The 21,213-nt window shown below is 39.7% G+C and overlaps 1 protein-coding gene across 4 annotated transcripts in view; it reads left to right on the forward strand.

The window, feature by feature from the left end:
* kmt2e (lysine (K)-specific methyltransferase 2E) overlaps positions 1-21,213 on the forward strand; it is a 127,196-nt gene that overhangs the window by 81,585 nt on the left and 24,398 nt on the right. For 3 of the 4 annotated variants that reach the window (XM_068005009.1, XM_068005010.1, XM_068005011.1), the window contains 8 exons: positions 6,288-6,326; positions 7,795-8,034; positions 11,294-11,424; positions 12,339-12,456; positions 12,532-12,641; positions 15,482-15,746; positions 15,900-15,998; positions 20,478-20,639. In XM_068005009.1, coding sequence (XP_067861110.1) covers positions 6,288-6,326; positions 7,795-8,034; positions 11,294-11,424; positions 12,339-12,456; positions 12,532-12,641; positions 15,482-15,746; positions 15,900-15,998; positions 20,478-20,639 — 1,164 coding nt within the window. The remainder of the gene's footprint in view (positions 1-6,287; positions 6,327-7,794; positions 8,035-11,293; positions 11,425-12,338; positions 12,457-12,531; positions 12,642-15,481; positions 15,747-15,899; positions 15,999-20,477; positions 20,640-21,213) is intronic. The other variant, XM_068005012.1, reaches the window with a different exon arrangement.

The following is a 21,213-nucleotide window of genomic DNA, read 5'->3' on the forward strand; positions in this document are numbered from 1 at the left end:
AAGCACACAATATTGAACAACCCTGATATAGATAGACGTTTTCATAGGATATTTTTCAATGGAAGTTTCCCTCTCATTTTCTGTAATTCCTTTCCTTTGTATTTTTGTCTGTCTGCCCCGACACTTTGCAGCTGTGAGGTTTATCATGCAGCATATCGTGCCATCAGTGTTTCCTGTAACGAGCTGCTAAGATGTGCCAGGGATTAGCAAGCATGGCTCTACGGTTTCATATAATATAGCACTAATGGGGAAGCAGTGGTTATTGAATTGTGAAGTCATTCTGATGTTTTTAAAAAAAAGTAACGGTCGTTTTTTAGTTGGCCCTTGATGATGTTTTAATTTAACTGCTATTTAGAGACCGTGAAAATAGAAACTTTGAATAGAATTTAATGTGACTATTGGATCAGAAAGATTTCTACACAAAAATGTGCATTTGCAGGCTGTCTGCAAGTAGTGTGTTGTAAGCATAAATCATAGCATGTTTAAGACAGAAATTTTGTATTTAAATATAGGATACTGCCCAAATCTTCAGACAGTTAAGATGTCTTAAGGCTGTTAAAAAAGCATACGGGATCTTTGGTTTTATAAATAGAAGCAAAGAGTACAAAAGCAAGGAAGTTATGCTAAACCTTTTATAACTCACTGATTAGGCCTCAGCTGGAGTATTGTGTCCAATTCTGGGCACTATGTTTTAGGAACGATGTCAAGGCCTTGGAGAGGGTGCAGAGGAGATTTACTAGAATGATACGCGGGATGAGGGACTTTAGTTATGTGAAGAGACTAGAAAATCTGGGATTGTTCTCCTTAGAGCAGAGAAGGTTATGGGGAGATTTAATAGAGGTGTTCAAAATTCTGAAGAGTTTTGATAGAGTAAATAAGGAGAATTTTTTTACTGGCAGGAGGATCAGTAACCAGAGGATACAGATTTTAAATCATTTTCAAAAGAAACAGAGGGAGGATTGAGCAGAATTTTTTTTACACAGCGAGTTGTTATGATCTGGAATGCCCTGCATGAGTGGGTGATGGAAGGAGATTCAATAGTAACTTTCAAAATGGAATTGGATATATACTTGAAAAAGAAAAATTTGCAGGGCTATGGAGAAAGAGCAGTAGAGTGGGACTAATTCGATAGCTGGCATAGGCCCAATGGGCTGAATGGCCTCCTTCTGTGCTGTATGATTCAATGACATTACATTTATACATAGAACTTCTCTCCATTTGATACTAATTCCACTGTATAAATAGTAGCTAGAAAGTGAATCAGGACAGCTTTGGAAATTGACCTAGTTTTCTCTGCTGTGGGGAAGAACGGACTCCATTTAGCACTTCCTGTGATCATGAGACTTGGTGCAACCCTGTGACGATTTCCAAAATTTGTGGCTCAGGATTACAACTGTTTTGGTGTTGCTCTGCTGAAGATGTAGATCCTCAGAATCTCTCCACCAGTTTTTGAATGAATATTTTATTTGAATGTAGAAGTTTAATAAATTAGTGTAAAGTTACCTAGCATAGATAGCTATGATCCTCCAGATTCTCAGCATTTCAATCTTCCCAGCCTACCCGTCATTTTTCTTTGGCTTGGCACAGCATAAGATTTCTTTATTGTTTACTGTTTTGCTGTGACATGGGGCACGATTTTAAAAGGGAAAAACAAGTGGGTTGGGGGCAGGAGGGTAATCAATATCGCTGTTTCTGAGAGTGGGCAGACATCTCAGCTGGAACCCGCACATTTTTGAATGAGACTCTGGCAACTGTGTGTGTGTGTGTGTGTGTGTGTGTGTGTACAGCAGTCACCAGGAAGTCCCGCACCCACTTAAATCCGGCAGGCTGATAATTAAAGGAGCAAATGTACCTTATTGAAGTACTTATGGTACTTTTTTGTGTATTGGATAGTTAAAAAGATAGTTTTATCATTGTCCGGGCAGCTTTCCCACGGCTTCCGATTCATGCCTGAATGTCTCCACTCTAATCTTTGATCCCGCCCCCCCCGCACCATTTCTATTCTAACTGCCAATGAAGTCTCTCTCTCTTTTTCTCCCCACCCTCTTCTGCCCCTCCCCCCGGATGTGCAGCTGCTGTCGGCAGCCAGCCTGTCAATCAGGCTGGCTGCCGGCGCGAAACCTGGAATTGGCTTTGATTGGCCTCATTACCCGCCTACTTCCCTTCTGGGTTTGGCATCCGCAGATCATACCACCCCCTATACCGCCACCCCCCCCCCCCCCTCCGGACTCTTCCCGCCCGGCATATTAAAATTGTGCCTGTGGTGTCTCAGTGGTGATACATGTGGACAGATAACTAAAGGTGTGACTTAAATGAGTGCTTGCAGAGTGTAGTGTTGAGAGAAGTACATCTGACTGTTTAGGTTGTAAGTTTCTTAAAGAAATAGCATGTTGGGTTAATTTTCTCTCCTCCTCCCTTCCCCCCAACAAGGGCTTATACCAACATTGGCTCAGAATTTGCTGTAGTAGGGCAACGAACGGCGTCTGCCATTAATTAGACTTGCCGTTGCCCGTTTATTCTCGATGCTATTTTGTGCTGCAACTTGCTTGAAGTGCAAGATGGAAACGTCACACCGAGGGAAACAGGGCATGTGGGATCTGAGTGAACAGGGCAAGCAGCTGTGTATTTCCTTAACCAATCAGATCGAAGGATTGTGAAATTAACAGCACAAGGACTGAGAAGTGTAAATTTGAATGGGTGAATGCAATGTCAAATCTGATACAGAGAGAAATAAAGAGAGGGAAAGAAAGATTGTATTAAAAGAGAGAGAAAGGAAAAGCAAAAAAAAAAATTTTAAATGTAAAATTTTACATTTTTAAAATCTCCAACAATTGAAACCTGAAGGAATGAGACTCCATGCTTGTAATAGTTAATTTTCAGTGCCAGAGAGGTTGACTGGCAGTAATTAACACTTATCATGTCATCCAAAGGGTACTTAGACTGAAATGACTTGACTTAACTTTCTGTGGCGAGTTTAGTTCGTATTTGCCACTCAAATAGAGGAACTTCATGGCATTCAATACATTTCAATAGTGAGGCAGACAGCAGGATGCCGTTTTTGCAAAGCTAACGGTGGAGCGGCGCATTTTGGACAGCAACTTTTGCATTTCCGCATTTAACCAGGCACCTGCCCATACCTGGAGTTACTGTAGCATTTGCACATAAATAACGGCGAGCGCCATTAGCCTCACTGTTACTTTGACAGCAAATTCTGGGCCATTCTATTTGTAGAGATTGAACTTCTTTCAAAGACAAGGTCCTTCCCTACCTGTGAGAGATTGCGGTCATTTGGTAGTATTCTTTCTTCTGGGTCATACGGTTGTGGGTTTGAACCCCACACCAGCGTTGGAATTCTATCCAGGCTGACGTTCCACTGCAGCACTGAGGGAATGTTGCAATGTTAAAATTGTAATGCTTCAGATGAGATGTTAAATTAAGGCCTGCCTCTTCAGTGGTTCAGGTGAAAGTTAACCTCTGGCACTATTTGAAGAAGAGCAGGACTTTCTCCTGGTATCCTGACCAACTTTCTTTCCTGGACCAATACCACCAAAAATGGGTTAGCTGGTCATCCATTTCATTATGGTTTGTGGAACATTACTGTTGCAGAACGGCTGCCTTATTTGTCTACAATACAACAGTCACTGCACTTTAAAAGTAATTAGTTATGAAGCACTTTGCGATGCTTTGATTTGTTAGTAGGGTTGCCAAACCTGTAGGTTTGTCTTGGAGTCTCCAGGAATTAAAGATTAATCTCTTGGATACTGCTGTGGGCAACTCGGGAGAAAAACCATTGGGGCATTAGAATAGTGTTTTCTTTTTCATTTTCTTAGTGCACTTTCATTTACTAGTTATAAAAATATTAGAGATGGGGAAAAAAGGCAGTTTGACTGGGCAATGCGGTTGGAGGCAGGAGATCATGCGATGAAACCTTCAGGAATATGTCCAAACAGGGTTGGCAACCCTATTTATTAGGTGCTACAGTAAGTGTTATTTAGTAATCTGAGATAAATCTAAATTGCTAAATAGGTGTGCAGAATAATTAATGAAATTATGAAAACTAGGTGTGGAGGAAATGTTAATATTTAGTGCCAGATGACCTCAGCTCCCAGCTGCCGCTTATGAGTGGCATTGTAATTAAATGCTATGAAATTAGGAAACCAAGAAGTAAATTAAGTAAACGAGTGTTAATCTACTCATGCCAACAGCCATTATTCAGGTAATAATGCTTTTGAAGAGCATTTAACAGAGTAACAATCAGGCATCAAGGCAATGAATGAATGAATGTTTCTTTATTATAAGGGTTTGAGTCTATTATGAACAGTGCCAACGTATAAGGGTTTTTCAATGTATTTAATTTCTGTTACTACCCTGTATTTTCTGGAAACCATTCTCTTATAATCTATAAATTCTTGTAATTTTGCACCTCTGTCCAATGTCCATTGTTTGCATTTGTTACCTATTGTTCATTATTGATGATCTTACCTGTGTGGTGAACCAACCGTCACGGGAAGGTGAAGGTTTATTTACAAATGGAGGCAAAAAGGAAAGAAAACAGGGATTTATGTTCCGAAATATTTTTTTTAAAATCCATCCAAATTGTTGCATTTGTGTGACAGATTTATACTGTACATAAAACTGCAGCGGCTGCTACAGTAACTATGTACACCTCAAGGTGATCATACTGACTGGTATTCCTTAGCATATGTAAAATTGTCCACAGGTATTTATATTATATTTCTTTGTTATATTTGTTTTGTAGATTTCCTGAGCCCTGCAATTTAGAAAGCTTTAACCATGCATTGCAGTGTTGCTTTCCGCCACTATGCTTTCTGTCTTTAAAATTTGAAGAGACAAATTTAATCCATCTGTTAGTGGTAATAAATAGACTCTTGCAGGGTCTGTTCTGTTTGGTGTACTTAGACTTAGCGGTTTGGCTTTATAATTTTTTACGGCTTGGTATTGAAGCAAATCATGCCTAAAAGCAGGAATGGTAATTGAATAAATAAATTATTATTATTTATGTCTAATTAGAAATTATACTTTTCATACTCTTAAGGGATGAAGGACAAGAAAGAGGGATGGGTAAATGTAAAGTAAAAATTGAATGTTTAAAGGCAGAAAAGCATGTAACTGGTAAGAACAGGATAAAAAAGAAATATAGAAATGGTAGATGAAAAAGAAATAAAAATGGATGGAAAAATGAATTAAGTTTTAATTTTCAAGAGGTGTTTGCTCTCTCATGATCTTGGAGATTTCTAAGAAATTTGTTAGGATCATTTGTGGAGCTGTCACGGTTTGGACTAGTTTGCAAATTGAGGTCTCAAAAGCACTATCCTTGCAAAAAGAGTGGATGAATGGTCAGACTTGTATACAATTGGTGTTTCTTGTGCCGGAGCCAAATTGGGCCACCAATGATTGTATATGATATAATTGGAATGAATGAGAACACTACCAACACAATATGAAGAATTAAGCAAACAAAAAGCATTTATGGGCAGCAAAGTGCACTAAATCTTATGCCTCCTATTATAATGCAGGACTACTACAAGTAGAAATGGTTCTGTTATATCGGCAGCTGTCATTATCAGAATCTGTCCCATTTATATTGCAGTGTGATTTCACAGCAGTGGCAACCAAACAAACATAACTGAACATGTTTTGTGTTTGTTGGTTAGCGATGCAAAAACTGTATTTCTGGCCTGTACGAGCAAGTACAGCCTCGTTGCTACATGCGGCAGCAATTTAGATTTGCCATCACTATCTGCTGCTTCTAGAGGAGCAGCAAAACGCCACCTGATGAGATGGCACTTCATTTCACCAGTGGTAGTAACACAGCCTTATTCATATTACAAAGCTGCTGCCAAAGGCAGGGCTGCTATAGGTAGCAGTGAAGTAGTTTACGTGTACTACACCATGGACTGGGAAACCAACATTCTGTCCAAGTTCCAATGATATTCACACAATGGCTTTATAAGATTGTGATTTGCCAATCTCAACTTGGTCAGGCATGGCACTGAGCGAAGGTGAAACACCAAACCAAATATGTAGTGGTATTGATCTCATCCCACCCTCTGCTAACTGACCAAGGAGGATAGTTGGAAGAGACTGTGAAGATGTTGCAGCTGCCCACTCCTTCAGTGCTGAAGTTAAGGTGGCATATCTTTGAGGCTAAAGGAGATCTACTGGACATTTTGCAAAACTAAACAACAAAAAAGGATTTCCAAGCAGCTTACTTGTTCTATTGTATTACTTCAGTTAAGTAAATAAATACAATTTGTATCTTTCAGCCTTTCCGTGAAGGATCTAGAAAATCTTCAAGAGTAAAGGTAAGGAGAATTTGCACTAATATAAAAAAATGTGTACCTCCCTATATATACACACACAATTAAAATAAATATATTTTATATATATTTCATGTATATATAATTGTAAATTACAGTTTTGCCAACAATCTTACAAGTAATGCCTTGGGTTGGGCATTGTAATCTTTTTTTTGGTGTTTCCAATAATAGCTGTTGGAACTGTGATGTTTCACTATTCAATATTTGTATCCAATTCTGGCCCCACTCTGTTGAAATGGGTTCTTAGGTGCTGAGGCTAGGCAGTAGAATTAGGGTTGTCACTATCTAGTTTTGGATCAGACAATCAGATTTTTGAGTGGTCTCTCTGGAACTGACCAAAATCTGGTTCTTAATAGTCTTTTTTTGCTTTTTTCTGTGTTTTATGATGTGGAGGCATTAGTTATTAAGGTTCTCAATTAATTTTCACCAACAAAGCAAGTATCAGAACCTGAACCATGATTTCTGCTCCTGTCTGGTTTTGGGCTTGGCAAAAAGTAATAACCCTAAACAGAATATCTTCTCAAGCAGTGTATTTAAAGAGGGGTTATACATTGCTGTTTACAGAATTATTCATAAAAAGACAAGGATTAAAAAGGTAGAACTCTGTTTCAGCACTTTTATAAGGCGGTATTCAGAAGTGAACTGTCACATTTGATAAATTTATTATTCATAAATGGATATTTATTTTACTTCATCTTTGTTTGTCCTACAGTGATCCATCTCTACTTCACCCACATTTAAAACAGTTGTTGATTGGCTATTTGGCGATATTGCCTTTTTTTTAGCCTAGTCAAGAGAGTAAGCACTACAGTTTGACCAACTAATTGGAGCAACTAATTCAAACTATTACAATAAAATTGGGCTGATATTCAGAATTGAATTGGCCCAAGTGACAGAAAAGATAACTCATCAATGGTGCAGGCAGCAGAGAGCTACTTAATTGAGTTCTCATCAGTGGCACTGTATGTGTTAGTGACTTGTCTGTATTCGGAAATTCTAAAGCATTGGCACTGTAATGCTCATACTTGTCTTTTTGGTTAAAGTATATTTTGATTACTTCTGTTTGGAGTTTCCATTCTGTTCCATTCAAAATTATTGTGCCTGTTTAGATCTCTTTGTTGTAAAAGTCTTTTCTTAAATTTAGTTCAAGCTGTATGACTCCTTCTACTGATCCAAACTTATTTGAGAGGGTCTCATTAGAACAGAGAATTCTTGAAAAATCGAGAATGCATGTGTTTATCAAAACAGAGTAAAAGCAATTCAGAGTAAAATAAGTTTAAAATGTTCATATCTTTGAGTTGATGTGGTTGGAACCCATTATTTTATTGAGTACTCCTGAATGTGTGTTTGTGTATGTGGGAGGGTAGGCAGGAGGGAAGTAGGAAATAAAGTCATACAGCTTAAAGGAATGATTTGATGTTCATTGATTGTGCTGGTGCTTTCTTATCCTTAGCCAAGTTCAGTATCAGAAGCCGATGCTGTTGATAATGCCAGTTTTGTGTGGGAGAACAAAATCAAAACGTGGATGGATCGGTATGAGGAAGCAGCTGGTAATCAATATAGTGAGGATATCCAAAATATCCTAGAGGCACACCGACTAGCATTAGAGATAGGTGATGGACATGAAAAAATGGAGGTGGTCAGTAGATCAGACCTAAGCAACAGCCTTACCGCCTTTAAACCTCCAGTAGAGGTAAGGAATAGTATTCACACTAAAAAAAGTAGATTTTTTAAAAAATAACACATCGTTCCAATTTTAAAGTTTTTTTTTCCATCCAGCTTTCCTCAGCTGCTAGGTGTCCTGCTGCTACCTTTATTAACAGGATAAGATATTTTTCCTCTCTTTTGCCCACTCTCCCTCTGTCTCTTGCTCCCTCTCATCATCCCCTTTCTCTCGCTCGTCCTCTCTCTACCTCCATCTCTCCTATCCTCTCTCTCTTTCATTCCCCCTCTCTCTTTCATTCCCCCTCTCTCTTTCATTCCCCCTCTCTCTTTCATTCCCCCTCTCTCTTTCATTCCCCCTCTCTCTTTCATTCCCCCTCTCTCTTTCATTTCATTTCCCTTCTCCCTTTCATTTCCTCCTCTCCCTCTCTTTCTTTCAATCCCCATCTCCCTTTCATTCCCCCTCCCCCAAATGTTGCAATACACTGGCTTCCAGTTAGCCTTTCTTTCCCTTGGACCTCCCAACACCAAATGCACCAACACAGCTCAAACTGCATACTCACTCCCATATTCCAGCCAACTACAAACCTTTCTGTAGTGTTTAGGCATCAAAACTTTCCACCAACATGAAACAATTACAACACTATGGCCTTGCAATTCAGCCACACTTGGCCCATTTTTCGGGTGCTAAATGAGCCGACAATATGGCGAGCAGGAAGTACATGCTCATTACAAGCCAGGAATCCGCCACCCGCCACATTGGTAAAGGGCAAAAAATCGGCGTGCAGCACCCATGCCTGAAACAAGTGTTAGACCCTTTGCATATACAATTAAGGCCCTCACTGCAAGATTGATTTGCCCTGAAGCAACCAACGCCAGTTGCACTCAGGAAAACCAGGTCTACATGCGGTCTAACAGGCGGTCCTTAAACCAACAGATTAAGTTTTTAAAAGATACTGAACTGAATGAAGGTGGACAGCTGCCGGCCGTTGCACCGCGCCCCCACCCCCTCCTGACAGACACCGTTGACATATTTTGCCAGCCTTGGCTCTGTGGTAGCGCTCTTGTCTCTGAGTCAGAGGTCATGGATTTAAGCCCCACCCCCGAGACTTGAGCGCACAATCTAGGCTGACACCTCAGTACAGTACTGAGGGAGTGCTGCATCCTCAGAGGTGCTGTCTTTCTGATGAGACCGAGGTCTCGTCTGCCCTTTGAGGTGGACGTAACAGAATTCACAGCACTATTCGAAGAAGATCGGGGGAGTTCTCCCGTGTCCTGACCTATATTTCTCCCTCAACTAACAGATGATATGATCATGTATTTCATTGCTGTTCGTGGGACCTTGCTGTGTGCAAATTGGCTGATGCGTTTCCTATATTATAACAGTGACTATACTTCAGACAAAATACTTCAATGGCTGTAAAGTGCTTTGGGATGTTCTGAGGTCATGAAAGCCATTATATAAATGCAAGTTCTTGCTTTAGTTTCACTCTCAACCTCTAAACCTGGAAGTGAATTCCACGGCCTCACAATTGTCTGTGTAAAGAAATTTCTCCTGCTCTCAGTTCTAAATCTCTTGCATTTAATCTTGCAAAAATGGTCTCGCGTTCTTGAACCCCTCAACTACTGGAAACAGTCTGCTTCTATGTACCTTATCCTATCTTTTAATAATTTTAAACACTTCTTTCATATCACCCCTTAATCTGCATTGCTCTAACGAAAAAATACTTAATTTTTCAAGTCATTCTTCATATTTCTATGATTCCATATTTACACTACTCACCTGACGAAGGAGATAATCTCCGAAAGCTTGTAATTTTAAAATAAAATTGTTGGACTATAACCTGGTGTTGTAAGATTCCTTACGTTCATATTTCTATTTCATGATACCCGGCAACATCCTAGTGAATTTGCATTGTACCCTCTGTAAAGCCTCAATATTCTTCCCATAGCATCAAGCCCAATACAGCATGTGTTACTCTTAACAGGTCTTATTAAGGTTTTATATAGGCTCATCATTATCATTAATCTAGAATTCTATTAGCTTTTTTCACAGCCCTATCAACCTGAGGTGCTGCCTTTAATGTTCTGTGAATCTGTACCCTCAAGTCCCTCTGCTCTTCCGCAACACTGAGCCTAATTTCCATTCAGAGTACAGTTACTGCTGTTATTTTTTCGCCTCATACTGACGTTGAATTCCATGTGCCACTTTTTAGCCCTTTTCCCCCATCTTATCAATATCCCTTTGCAATTTCCTTTGGTTTTCTAAAGAATTAACTATACCTCCTACTTTGATATCACCTGCAAATTTTGACACCTCTCCCTCTATAGATGTATATCTAAATGATATACACAGCGAACAGAAGTGGCCCCAAAATTGAACCCTGTGGGACACCACTACCTGTACTCCCAAGTACTCTGGAAAAACTGCCGTTAACTCCTACTCTGTTTTCTCCCTTCTAACTAATTTTTCATCCAGTTTGCTAACCTCCCCCTAATTCCATTTCCCTTAATCGTCTCTAATAATCTCCCAAGTGGTACCTTGTTAGAGGCTTTCCTAAAGTCCATGTACACTATCATCCACTGGATTTCCCCCATCTACCATTTCTGTTATCTCCTCAAGGATTTCGTATGACATTTGTCAGCATGATTGTCCCTTTAGAAATCTCTGCTGGCAGGTTCTAACTACATTTTCTTTATCTAATAACAAATTTATTTCATCCTAAATTTCTAACATTCTTCTTAACACAGCAGCCTATAAGGCATGAAGCATAATAACGCATTCTAAAAATGGAGAAGAAGTACTTTGTTATTTATTTGTGATGTTTGACTGCTTGTCGAATTAGCCCCACCATCCTCTCTTTGAAGTATTTCTCTTTTGTATTTGTGATTTTTCCCCTCACCAGCCACTTAATGGTGGTTTGTGTACTGTACTTTTTTTTTAAAATCCTTTATAGCTGCAGTGGATATCTGTTTACCAATTTTATATTTTTACCCTTCTGTATGCATTGAGTGGTGAGAATGTTGAACTCACTCCACATGGAATGGTTGTAGCACATTTAAGGGAGGCTTGATGTGTACATGAGGGAGAATGGTATAGACGAATATGGGGGAGGGTGGGAAAAGGGAATTAAGCTGGGAGGGGGCTCATGTGAAGTATAAACACCAGCATGGGCCAATTGGGCCGAATGGCCTGTTTCTGTGCTGTAGATTCTATGTAATTCTATGTAACTATAATTGTAGACATGCCAAACAATAAATTAAGTTACAATGTTTGTTTTATCTTCCAGAGTCAAGTGCAGAAAAATAAAAAAATATTGAAAGCTGCCAAAGATTTGCTTCCTGACACTTTCATTATTGAATATCGAGGAAAGTTCATGTTACGGGAACAGTTTGAAGCAAATGGGCATTTCTTCAAAAGGTAAGTTTAAGGAATTGAGTTCACTGTTGTTTTTAAAACCATAAAGTTCTTAAACTTTAACTTCTAAAAATGTGAAATTCAATAAGTTGTCTTATTTATAATAATATAAATTATTATTATATAGATAGACACTATTTCTATGCCATTTACTATCTTATAAACTTCTATAAGATCCCTTCTCAAAATTGAATCATTTCAAGAGTGAATAGTCCAACTTTCTCCAATCTTATAACTCAGTGCTCGAATGCTGGGAGGAACCAGTGACTTTTTTGAAGCACCTCCAGGACTTGAATTTCTCCCTTATACCTTGATGATGAGAACTGGACACTGTTCAAAGTGTGGCCTAATCTGAGCAGTGCATTTTTCATGACCTCCAATTTGTATGCTACCACCTCATCCTGCATCCATGTGCACAGTTCCAGCAAGGGTCAATGGATAGTGATCAGGGGTGTGAACCGGGGCCATTTCCCCCCCGCCAATGCCTTATGCAGGGGCATGGAGGCCAACTGTAATGCCCACTTCCACCCTAGCTAACTTTTGCACAGATCAGGATTGTGCAGTTTCCTGATTGTGTGGCTAAACTACTCACTGCAGAAACTTGCTGAGTCATCGGGATAGCAGATGTGCAAAGTCTTGTAAAGCCAGAGAAATTCTGTAAAACAGCATGTTGGGTTCTGAATGGGTTGCTGTAACTAATAAAGCTATTACATGCCAAGATCTCAGAACAACTGAGAAAATAGTGTTTAGTAATCTCCTATAGACAGAGAAAATTGACTTATTTGTGTTCATGGAAAAAGTAATTAAAACAATTAAACGTGAGAACGTGCTAAGTTGTTCAAAGCAACAAACCTCTAGCAAAATTTGTTAGCCACCCAGCATATAAGTTAATTAATGTTTACACTTTTCCCTCCTAGACCTTATCCCTTTGTATTATTTTATTCAAACTTTCGTGGACTAGAAATGTGTGTTGATGCAAGAACATATGGAAATGAAGCGCGATTCATCAGACGGTCTTGTATACCAAATTCAGAGGTGAGTTGTACTTTGATAAAGCATTTGTCATTGACAGTGAGTTTTCTGTACATTAATAATTTTTTGCACGTGTAGGTTCGCCATGTAATTGAAGATGGTATGATTCACCTTCATATCTATTCCACGAGAAACATTCCAAAGGGAAATGAAATTACTATTGGATTTGACTTTGATTATGGGAACTGGTAAGTATGCTCTACAGTTTAAGTACCGTAAACATATAGCTAAACTTTGCCGTTAACTTGTAGGAATATAAAGTTCATCAGGTTCAATTTAAAAATGTTTGAGCTCCTTTGCTAGCCCTAACGAAGCTTCGACTGCGGCAGCTTGAAAAATTTATAATCAGACAGTTAAAATAAGACTTGCAATGGTGTTAAATTCTAAGTTGAAATTGTGGCATCAACATGAGCACATAACATTGCCAGTTTCATGGTTATACGGTATCTTTGCAAAATTGTGTTGTAAATGTCGGCCAATGCTTCCATCTTACTTCACCTAAAAGTGCCATTAGCTTAAAATGAAACTTGATATATAATTTGATATAGCTTTAAGCAATGATTTCTACTAGTTAATATTTTTTAACATAATTTTAATTAAAGTGTAAGAATAATATATGAAATATAAAGTTAGTAATTGGGTTGGAGGTAGGTGACAGAGAATAAGGATAAAGGGAATGTACTATGATTGGTGGGATTTAACAACTGGTGTCCCCCAGGGATCTGTACTGGGGCTTCAGCTTTTCACTGTATATATCAATGACTTGGATGAAGGAATAGAGAGTTGTATATCCAAGTTTGCAGATAACACTAAATCAACAGGCATAGTAAGTTATGTGGATGGGAGCAGGATGTAACCAAGGGACACATTAAGTGAATGGACAAAACTGTGGCAGATGGAGTTAAATGTGGGGAAGTGTGAGGCCACCCACTTTGGATCCAAGAAAGACAAGTCAGAATATTTTCTTAATGGTGAGAGACTAGGAACTGTAGAGCAGCAAAGGGTTTTGGGTGTCCAGGTATACAAATCGCTAAAAGCTAGTGCACAGGTACAAAAAGTAACCAAAGACTAATGGAATGTTGTCCATTATCTCAAGGGGTTGGAATACAAATGGTGGGGTGTAGTTGTGCTTCAGTTGTACAGTACCTTGGTCAAACCCCATCTAGGGTACTGCATTCAGTTTTCGGCACCGCACCTCAGGAAGGATATATTGGCCTGGGGGTAGGGGGGTACAGCGAAGATTCACCAGAATGATACCAGGGCTTAAAGGGTTAACTTAAAAGGATAGGTTGCATAAACTTGGCTTATATTTCCTTGAGTTTAAAAGTTTGAAGGATGATCTAATTGAGGAGTTTAAAATGATAAAAGGATTTGATAAGAGTAGATACAGAGAAACTATTTCCTGTGGTGAGAGAATCCAGAACAAGGGGGCACAATCGTAAAATTAGAGCCTGGTCATTCAAGAGTGAATCAGGAAGCACTTTTTCATACAAAGGGTAGTGGATATGTTGAATTCTGTCCCCCCAAAAGGCTGTGGTGCTGGGTCAGTTGAAATTTTCAAGACTGAGATCAATAGATTTTCATTAGGTAAGAGTCTCAAGTGATATGGATCAACGGCAGGTAAATTGAGTTGAGGTACAGATCAGCCATGATCTAATTGAATGGCGGACCAGGCTCAAGGGGCTGAATGGTCTACTCCTGTTCCTGTGTTAACAATGTCAATAAAACAAAATAACAGCTAGTTATCACTAGGAGAGCAAATCATGGGACCTGAAGGGAGTAAAGGGTCTGCACAGATTATTGTGACTGGCGCAAAGGGACGGCACAAATAAAGGAATCAGTAGTTGTTAGAAAAAGAGGGTAAAGATGGAGAGGGGAATTCTGAGGAAAGGATAAAACGTACACTTGAGGTCTCCCAAATTCATCACACCCATCTTAACTTCTTTCACAGCAACTTCTCAAAAAGGCATTTGGAAATATTTACTGTTCAACAAAAGTGATAAGCCCCTCAAGTCCTTGTTACAGCAGCTTTTTTAAAAAAAAAATCTTGTCAGCAGGGAGAATATCTGAATGGAGCAATGTGGGCCAGTTCGCAGAGAGGCTGGGGAGGTATGTGGAAGATGTAGCATCTTGCCTTTCATTGAACAGATAGAGTGAAATGCCTCCCTTACATGCCTAACGTCGTGCCTGAAACCAGGAAGATCTTTTTCTTTCCACCTCCCACACACCCACTACTCCAGCACCTCTTCCCACTATACCCTAATAGCCACTAATTCGACTCATAATTCAGTTGCCCACGTGAGTGCTGATGCTGCTATCTCTAATTCACCTGTGTCCCAATGCTGCTGCCTCTTTTTGCTGAGAATTGCAGAGACAAATGGAAGAGGGAGGTTAAAAAAGAGTAAGAAAAGGTGGGAAAAGACACAATTAAAAGTAATGAGAGGAAAATAGTAAAGACTAGGAGGAGGGAAGAAATAAAAGAGACACAGAAGTGAAGGCGCGAGAAAACGAGCGATGGAAGTGAAGAAGGTGAGAGAGAGAGAGAGAGGCACAAATGAAGGTGGTGGAAGAGCGTGGCACAGGTGAAGGAAGGGAGAAATAGGTAAGAGTTGGGAGGAGGCATGAAAGCAACAAGCAAAGGAGCCAAGAGAGGGACAGAAAAGCAAAGGAGCCAAGAGAGGGATAGAAACTAGGAGGAAGAAGGAGGCAAGAGACAGGCAGAGGTGAAAGAGGGAGGCAGAAGCAAAGTTGGCAAGAGAAGGACATAGAAATAAAGGAGGTAAGAGAGAAAAACTTAAGTGCGCATCTGCAAGCAAGTGACTAAAATGTATTCAAAATAGTTGCGTGATCGGTGGTTGTGAGATCGTTTCTCATCCCACCCCAGTCACCATATTGGTTGCATTGTTGAAAATTGCCAAATAAATTTGGTATTTATTTGTGAATGATGATCTCAGTTTTCAAATTGAACAGCTTAAAGTGCTTTCTTCCTAAGGCATAACAGATCATGAGCTTTTGTTCCTCCACACAGCAAATACAAAGTGGATTGTGCTTGTCTGAAGGGGAATCCAGATTGTCCAGTCCTCAAACAAAACTTGGAGCCAACTGAGAACATCAGCACTGGCTATGAGACAAGAAGGAAAAAAGGAAAGAAAGAAAAGGACAGCTTGAAAGATAAGGATGCTCAAAATCAAAATATCTCTTCTGATACTGAAGGAACGGCCACCAAAACTAAAGCATTGGATAGCAAGCAGAGAAAACTGTCTCCCCTTAGGGTGTCTTTGTCTAACAACCAGGTAAAAATGTAGTAGCACTTGATTCAGGGAGTAATCTTGACTTGATAGCCAGCTGTATACCCCAGTAGCGACTGATCTAGCAAGAATATAGCTCTCCATCATCTGTAGAGAGAGTAGTGCAGATCATGTAAAGCAGTCATTTCCATCTTGCAGGAGCCAGATTTAATTGAGGAAATAGAAGAAAAACCTCCAGTTAGCAATGAAGTAGAGATGGAGTCTGAGGAGCAGATTGCAGAGAGAAAAAGAAAGATGGTAAGTTGACAGGCAAATAGCTGCTTCATGCTGTCTCTAGACTTCAGGCACAGTCATAACAGCTTTAAATGAATGCTAATTATTGCTGCTTTGGACAATTAGGATTCCATTAGTATAATTCTCTAAGTTCTTATATTCACTTGATGAGCTCCCTCTAATGAGAGTCACTAGTCAAATTTTAGCACCTAAAGACGTTACGTCTATTTGTAGGCCATTGCTGTAGTTTTTGCTTTAATGTAGTGGTCCAGTTTGCCTTGCTATGCTGCTTCTTGTGAGAGCTTAAATTCTGGCTTTGATTCAGATGTTTTATATTTTTTCAAATATATGTATGGTTTCAGCAATTATCAATTTGAAGTGACATCTAAAATTTAATTGAAAAAGAGCAGCCAGTCTGAATTGGTTGAGGTTTTAGGCCCTTGCTCTGCATTTCTCATTGTCTCTCACACACACAGTGCAGAGAGAGTGGAAGTGGAGTAGAGATATCAATGGGACAGTTTATTCCATAACCCCCACCCACCTTCTCCATACTGTCAATTTTTTCCTCTCTTATCTGGCCATCCCAGTTGTCCGTGGCTAGTGCCAGGATTTATTGCTGTTGCTTACTTTCTACCGAGGAAAGATAAGGGAATGCTAATACGGTGAGGATATTTCTTGATAGTGCAGTGAAAAGGATGTATTAACCAAAGTAAGCAACGCTAAATGAGTCCTTTGACTGCTGCAAAGAGACTGGGATAACCATTGTTCCAAGTACCATTCCCCATCTTTGTTTAGCTGGAGAACAAGAGCAATTAATGCTGAATCCAGTATCTGTTAAGTGGGAAGGCAGAGATTGGGTGGTATTTCTGCCTGATGACATTGTGGGTTCTCTAATATAGTGTTCTCCCACAGACATACACTGAGTTGAGCATTGCAGGGCTAGAATGCTCTTATCCAGAGAGATAGCCCAACTTATACTTGTACGATTGGAAAAACTTACTCTTGCAGCAAAGAAATTAGGCTCTGAAAGCTGCTGTAACAACAACAACTTGCATTTACATAGTACCTTTAATGTAGTAAAACATCCCAAGGTGCTTCATAGTATCATAGAAAGGTTACAGCATGGAAGAGGGCCATTTGGCCCATCGAGTCTGCGCCGGCTCTATGCAAGAGCAATCCAGCGAGTCCCGCTCCCCAGCCCTATCCGGGTAGCCCTGCAAATTTTTTCCTTTCAAGCACTTATCCAGTTCCCTTTTGAAGGCCATGGTTGAATCTGCCTCCACCACCCCATCGGGCAGTGCATTCCAGATCCTAACCACTCACTGTGTAAAAAAGTTTTTCCACATGTCACCTCTGATTCTTTTGCCAATCACCTTAAATCTATGCTCTCTGGTTCATGACCCTTCCGCCAATGGGAACAGCTTCTCTCTATCTACTCTGTCTAGACCCTTCATGGTTTTGAATACCTCTGTCAAATCTCCTCGCAACCTTTTCTGTTCCAAGGAGAACAACCCCAGCTTCTCTAGTCTGCACGTAACTAAAGTCCCTCATCCCTGGAATCATTCTAGAAAATCTCTTCTGCACCTTCTCTAAGGCCTTCACATCTTTCCTATAAAGTGCGGTGCCCAGAACTGGACATAATACTCCAGTTGTGGCCGAACCAGTGTTTTATAAAGGCTTCTTATGACTTCCATACTTTTGTACTCTATGCCTCTATTTATAAAGCCTAGGGTCCTGTTTGCTTTTTTAACTGCTTTCTCAACCTACCCTGTCTCCTTCAACAATTTGTGTACATATACCCCCAGATCTCTCTCTTCCTTTACCCCTTTTAGAATTGTGCCCTTTAGTTTATATTGCCTCTCCTCATCTTTCCTACTGAAATGCATCACCTCGCATTTTTCTGTGTTAAATTTCATCTGCCACGTGTCTGCCCGTGCCACCAGCTTCTCTGTATCCTCTTGAAGTCTCTCACTATCCTCCTTACTGTTCACTACCCTTCCAAGTTTTGTGTCATCTGCAAATTTTGAAATTGTGCCCTGTACACCCAAGTCCAAGTCATTAATATATATCAAGAAAAGCAATGGTCCCAGCACCGACTCCTGGGGAACACCACTGTACACCTCCCTCCAGTCCAAAAAACAACCGTTCACCACTACTCTCTGTTTCCTGAAACTAAGCCAATTCTGCATCCATGTTGCTACTGCCCCCTTTAGTCCATGGGCCACAATCTTGATGACAAGCCTATCATGTGGCACTTTATCGAACGCCTTTTGAAAGTCCATATACACCACATCAACTGCATTACCCTCATCTACCCTCTGTTACCTCAATCAAAAAACTTTCTCAGGTTAGTTAAACACGATTTGCCTTTAACAAATCCGTGCTGGCTTTCCCTAATCAATCCACACTCGTCCAAGTGACTGTTAATTCTGTCCCGGATTATCGTTTCTATAAGTTTCCCCACCACCGAGGTTAAACTGACTGGCCTATAATTGCTGGGTTTATCCGTACACCATTTTTTAAACAAGGGTGTAACATTTGCAGTTTTCCAGTCCTCTGGCACCACCCCCATATCTAAGGATGTTTGGAAGATTTTGGCCATTACCTCCGCACTTTCCATCCTTATTTCCCTTAGCAACGTAGGATGCATCCACATTCAGAGGAGCGTTATCAGCAAAATTTTGACACCGAGCCACATCAGGAGATATTAGGACAGATGACCAAAAGCTTGGTCAAAGAGGTAGGTTTTAAGGAGCATCTTAAAGGAGGAGAGCGAAGTGGAGAGGATTAGGGAGGGAATTTCAGAGCTTAGGGCCTGGGCAGCTGAAGGCACGGCTGCCACTGGTGGAGCGATTAAAATAGGGGATGCGTAAGAGTCAAGAATTGGAAGAGTGCAGAGATCTCAGAGGGTTGTAGGGCTGCAAGAGAACACAGCGATAGGGAGGGGCGAGGCCATGGAGGGATTTGAAAACAAGGATGTGAATTTTAAAATCGAGGCATTCCCGGACCAGGAGCCAATGTAGGTCAATGAGCACAGGGGTGATGGGTGAACGAGACTTGGTGCAAGTTAGGATACAGGCAGCAGAGTTTTGGATGAGCTCAAGCTTATGGAGGGTGGAATATGGGAGGCTGGTCAGGAGAGCAAGGAAATAGCTAAAGATAAGTCAGAGCAATTTTTTGGGCAAGGAACCTGCTTATGGTTGAGAGCAGAAGGGTGTACATCAGGCTTAGGGATAGTTGTGCTTTTGTACCTATATGACCCAGTAAATAAGGTTGGAAAGGGTGACTGGCTGTGACATGATTACTTGATTTGTAATTATAATCGCACACATTCACAACCCTTGTTCTCAGTTTCACTCTTTCCTTACACATGCATGTAAAATATGTACAAATGTAAGATTGTTGTGTAAATTATTTTATTTTGACATTTTTTACACTTGCATATTTTTAACAATTGTTGCCATTACAATTGTGATATACAAGTTTTTTACAAGGGCTTGCTCGCATTCAGATTACAGAAACTTAGTTAACAATGTTAAGAATTCAGGGGCATGGAATATGGGTCCCAAAAGATAAATACATAATAGTGATGGTAATCAAAAAAGTGTCACCCAAGCAGTAGTTCAACACAAACTTTGATGGTAGGGTAGTTTATTGCATCTGTTGTATGTAGCTAAATATATGCTGGTAATAACTGGAGTTACATTAAACTACCAGATTTTACTTTCTACGTCATACAAGAAGTATCCTTGTGCCTGAGTTGTGTAGAAAATTTGGAAGTTGTCCTTGATTATAGTTAATGTGCCACTTATATTGCCACTGGCGTGGAACAGTAATGGATGCAGTCTTGTTGCATGTGAATGTAAAGTCTCCTTAAAAACCTCCCATCATACTTAGAAAATCACGAGAAAATTTGTTCAAATTTAAAATCAGTTCTTTTGCAAGTATAAACCAGCCTATTTTTCAATGTGTTAAAATAATCTCCAAAAATCCCATACGTGCATTTGTTCTCACCTGAGTGACACGTGATGTATCTAGTTTCTAATGGTTCCTCTAAAAGCAAGATCCATAGCTGTAATGTCTATGCATGAACAAGACAAAGCAAAATTGGAGTGAAAGGACTGACATTAATGTAGTGAAAAGAATTTATGATTTAGAAAATAATCTTCAAGACAGCTAAACATAAATGGAGTCTTAAAAGATTGATATTAAACATTTTTCTTGGTATGTATGTATACAGACTGTAGATTCCTCTTATAATTTAAGGTCCATACTTATCTACACAAAAAAGACTGAATGTCTTGCTTATTTATCTATTCTAATGTGAATTTGTGTTTAAGAGCTACTGAGAATAATACTTTATAAAAATGTTTCTTAAATTCTATTCATAAAGGATTTTTATTACATATAAAATTTAAGAAATTGCAGCAAGTCAACTTAGCTTGGTGTACTTTTAATGGAATATCTGATGTTCATGCTGTTTATCTCATCCTGTTTTAACAGACTAGAGAAGAACGAAAAATGGAAGCAATTATGCAAGCATTTGCAAAGATGGAGAAGAGAGAGAAAAGAAGAGAACAGGCTTTGGAACGAATCAGCACAGCAAAAGATGTCAAAGTGGAGAACAAAGAGACGCAAGCAGTTACCGTCACAGATTCCGCCCAGGTATGGTATTACTATTGTTTCCTCAAAGTACTAGAGTAAACTTTGTAAGCAAAGTCTCCCTCCTGTAAAAACAATGACGACTCCCTCTTACTTTAACATACCATGTCCATCCAAGTGTTTCATTATCCCTTCTTTCAGGGGATCTAATACCTTACCCAGAAAAACAAATGTTTGGCTCACTAGCCTGTATTTTACTGAGTCGTCTCTATAATCCTGTAAAAGATTGAGGTTATGTTAGTTACTTTCTAATTCTTAGCAACTACTCCCATTTCTAATGATCCCCTAAAGACAATGACAAGGAACTGACAAATTTTGCTAGCCACTCCTTTAAGTACCATCTGGACATAGTGTATTGTTTTCCTTTAACTTCCTCAGCCTATCAGTGACTGGTTTATTTTGAAATTTCTATTTCTTTTAATGCTTTCTCTTTGGCCCTTCCCTGCCAGAAATTCCATTTCTGCATGTGAGACTCTTGATGGTTTCATTCATGAACATAAAGAAGAGTTAATTTAGTTTATTTGCTGTGCTTATATCACTTGATTTCATGTCATTTTTGGAATCTTTCAGTGGCCCT

Source organism: Heptranchias perlo, chromosome 24 (assembly GCF_035084215.1).
Source record: "Heptranchias perlo isolate sHepPer1 chromosome 24, sHepPer1.hap1, whole genome shotgun sequence".
Classification (NCBI taxonomy): domain Eukaryota; kingdom Metazoa; phylum Chordata; class Chondrichthyes; order Hexanchiformes; family Hexanchidae; genus Heptranchias; species Heptranchias perlo.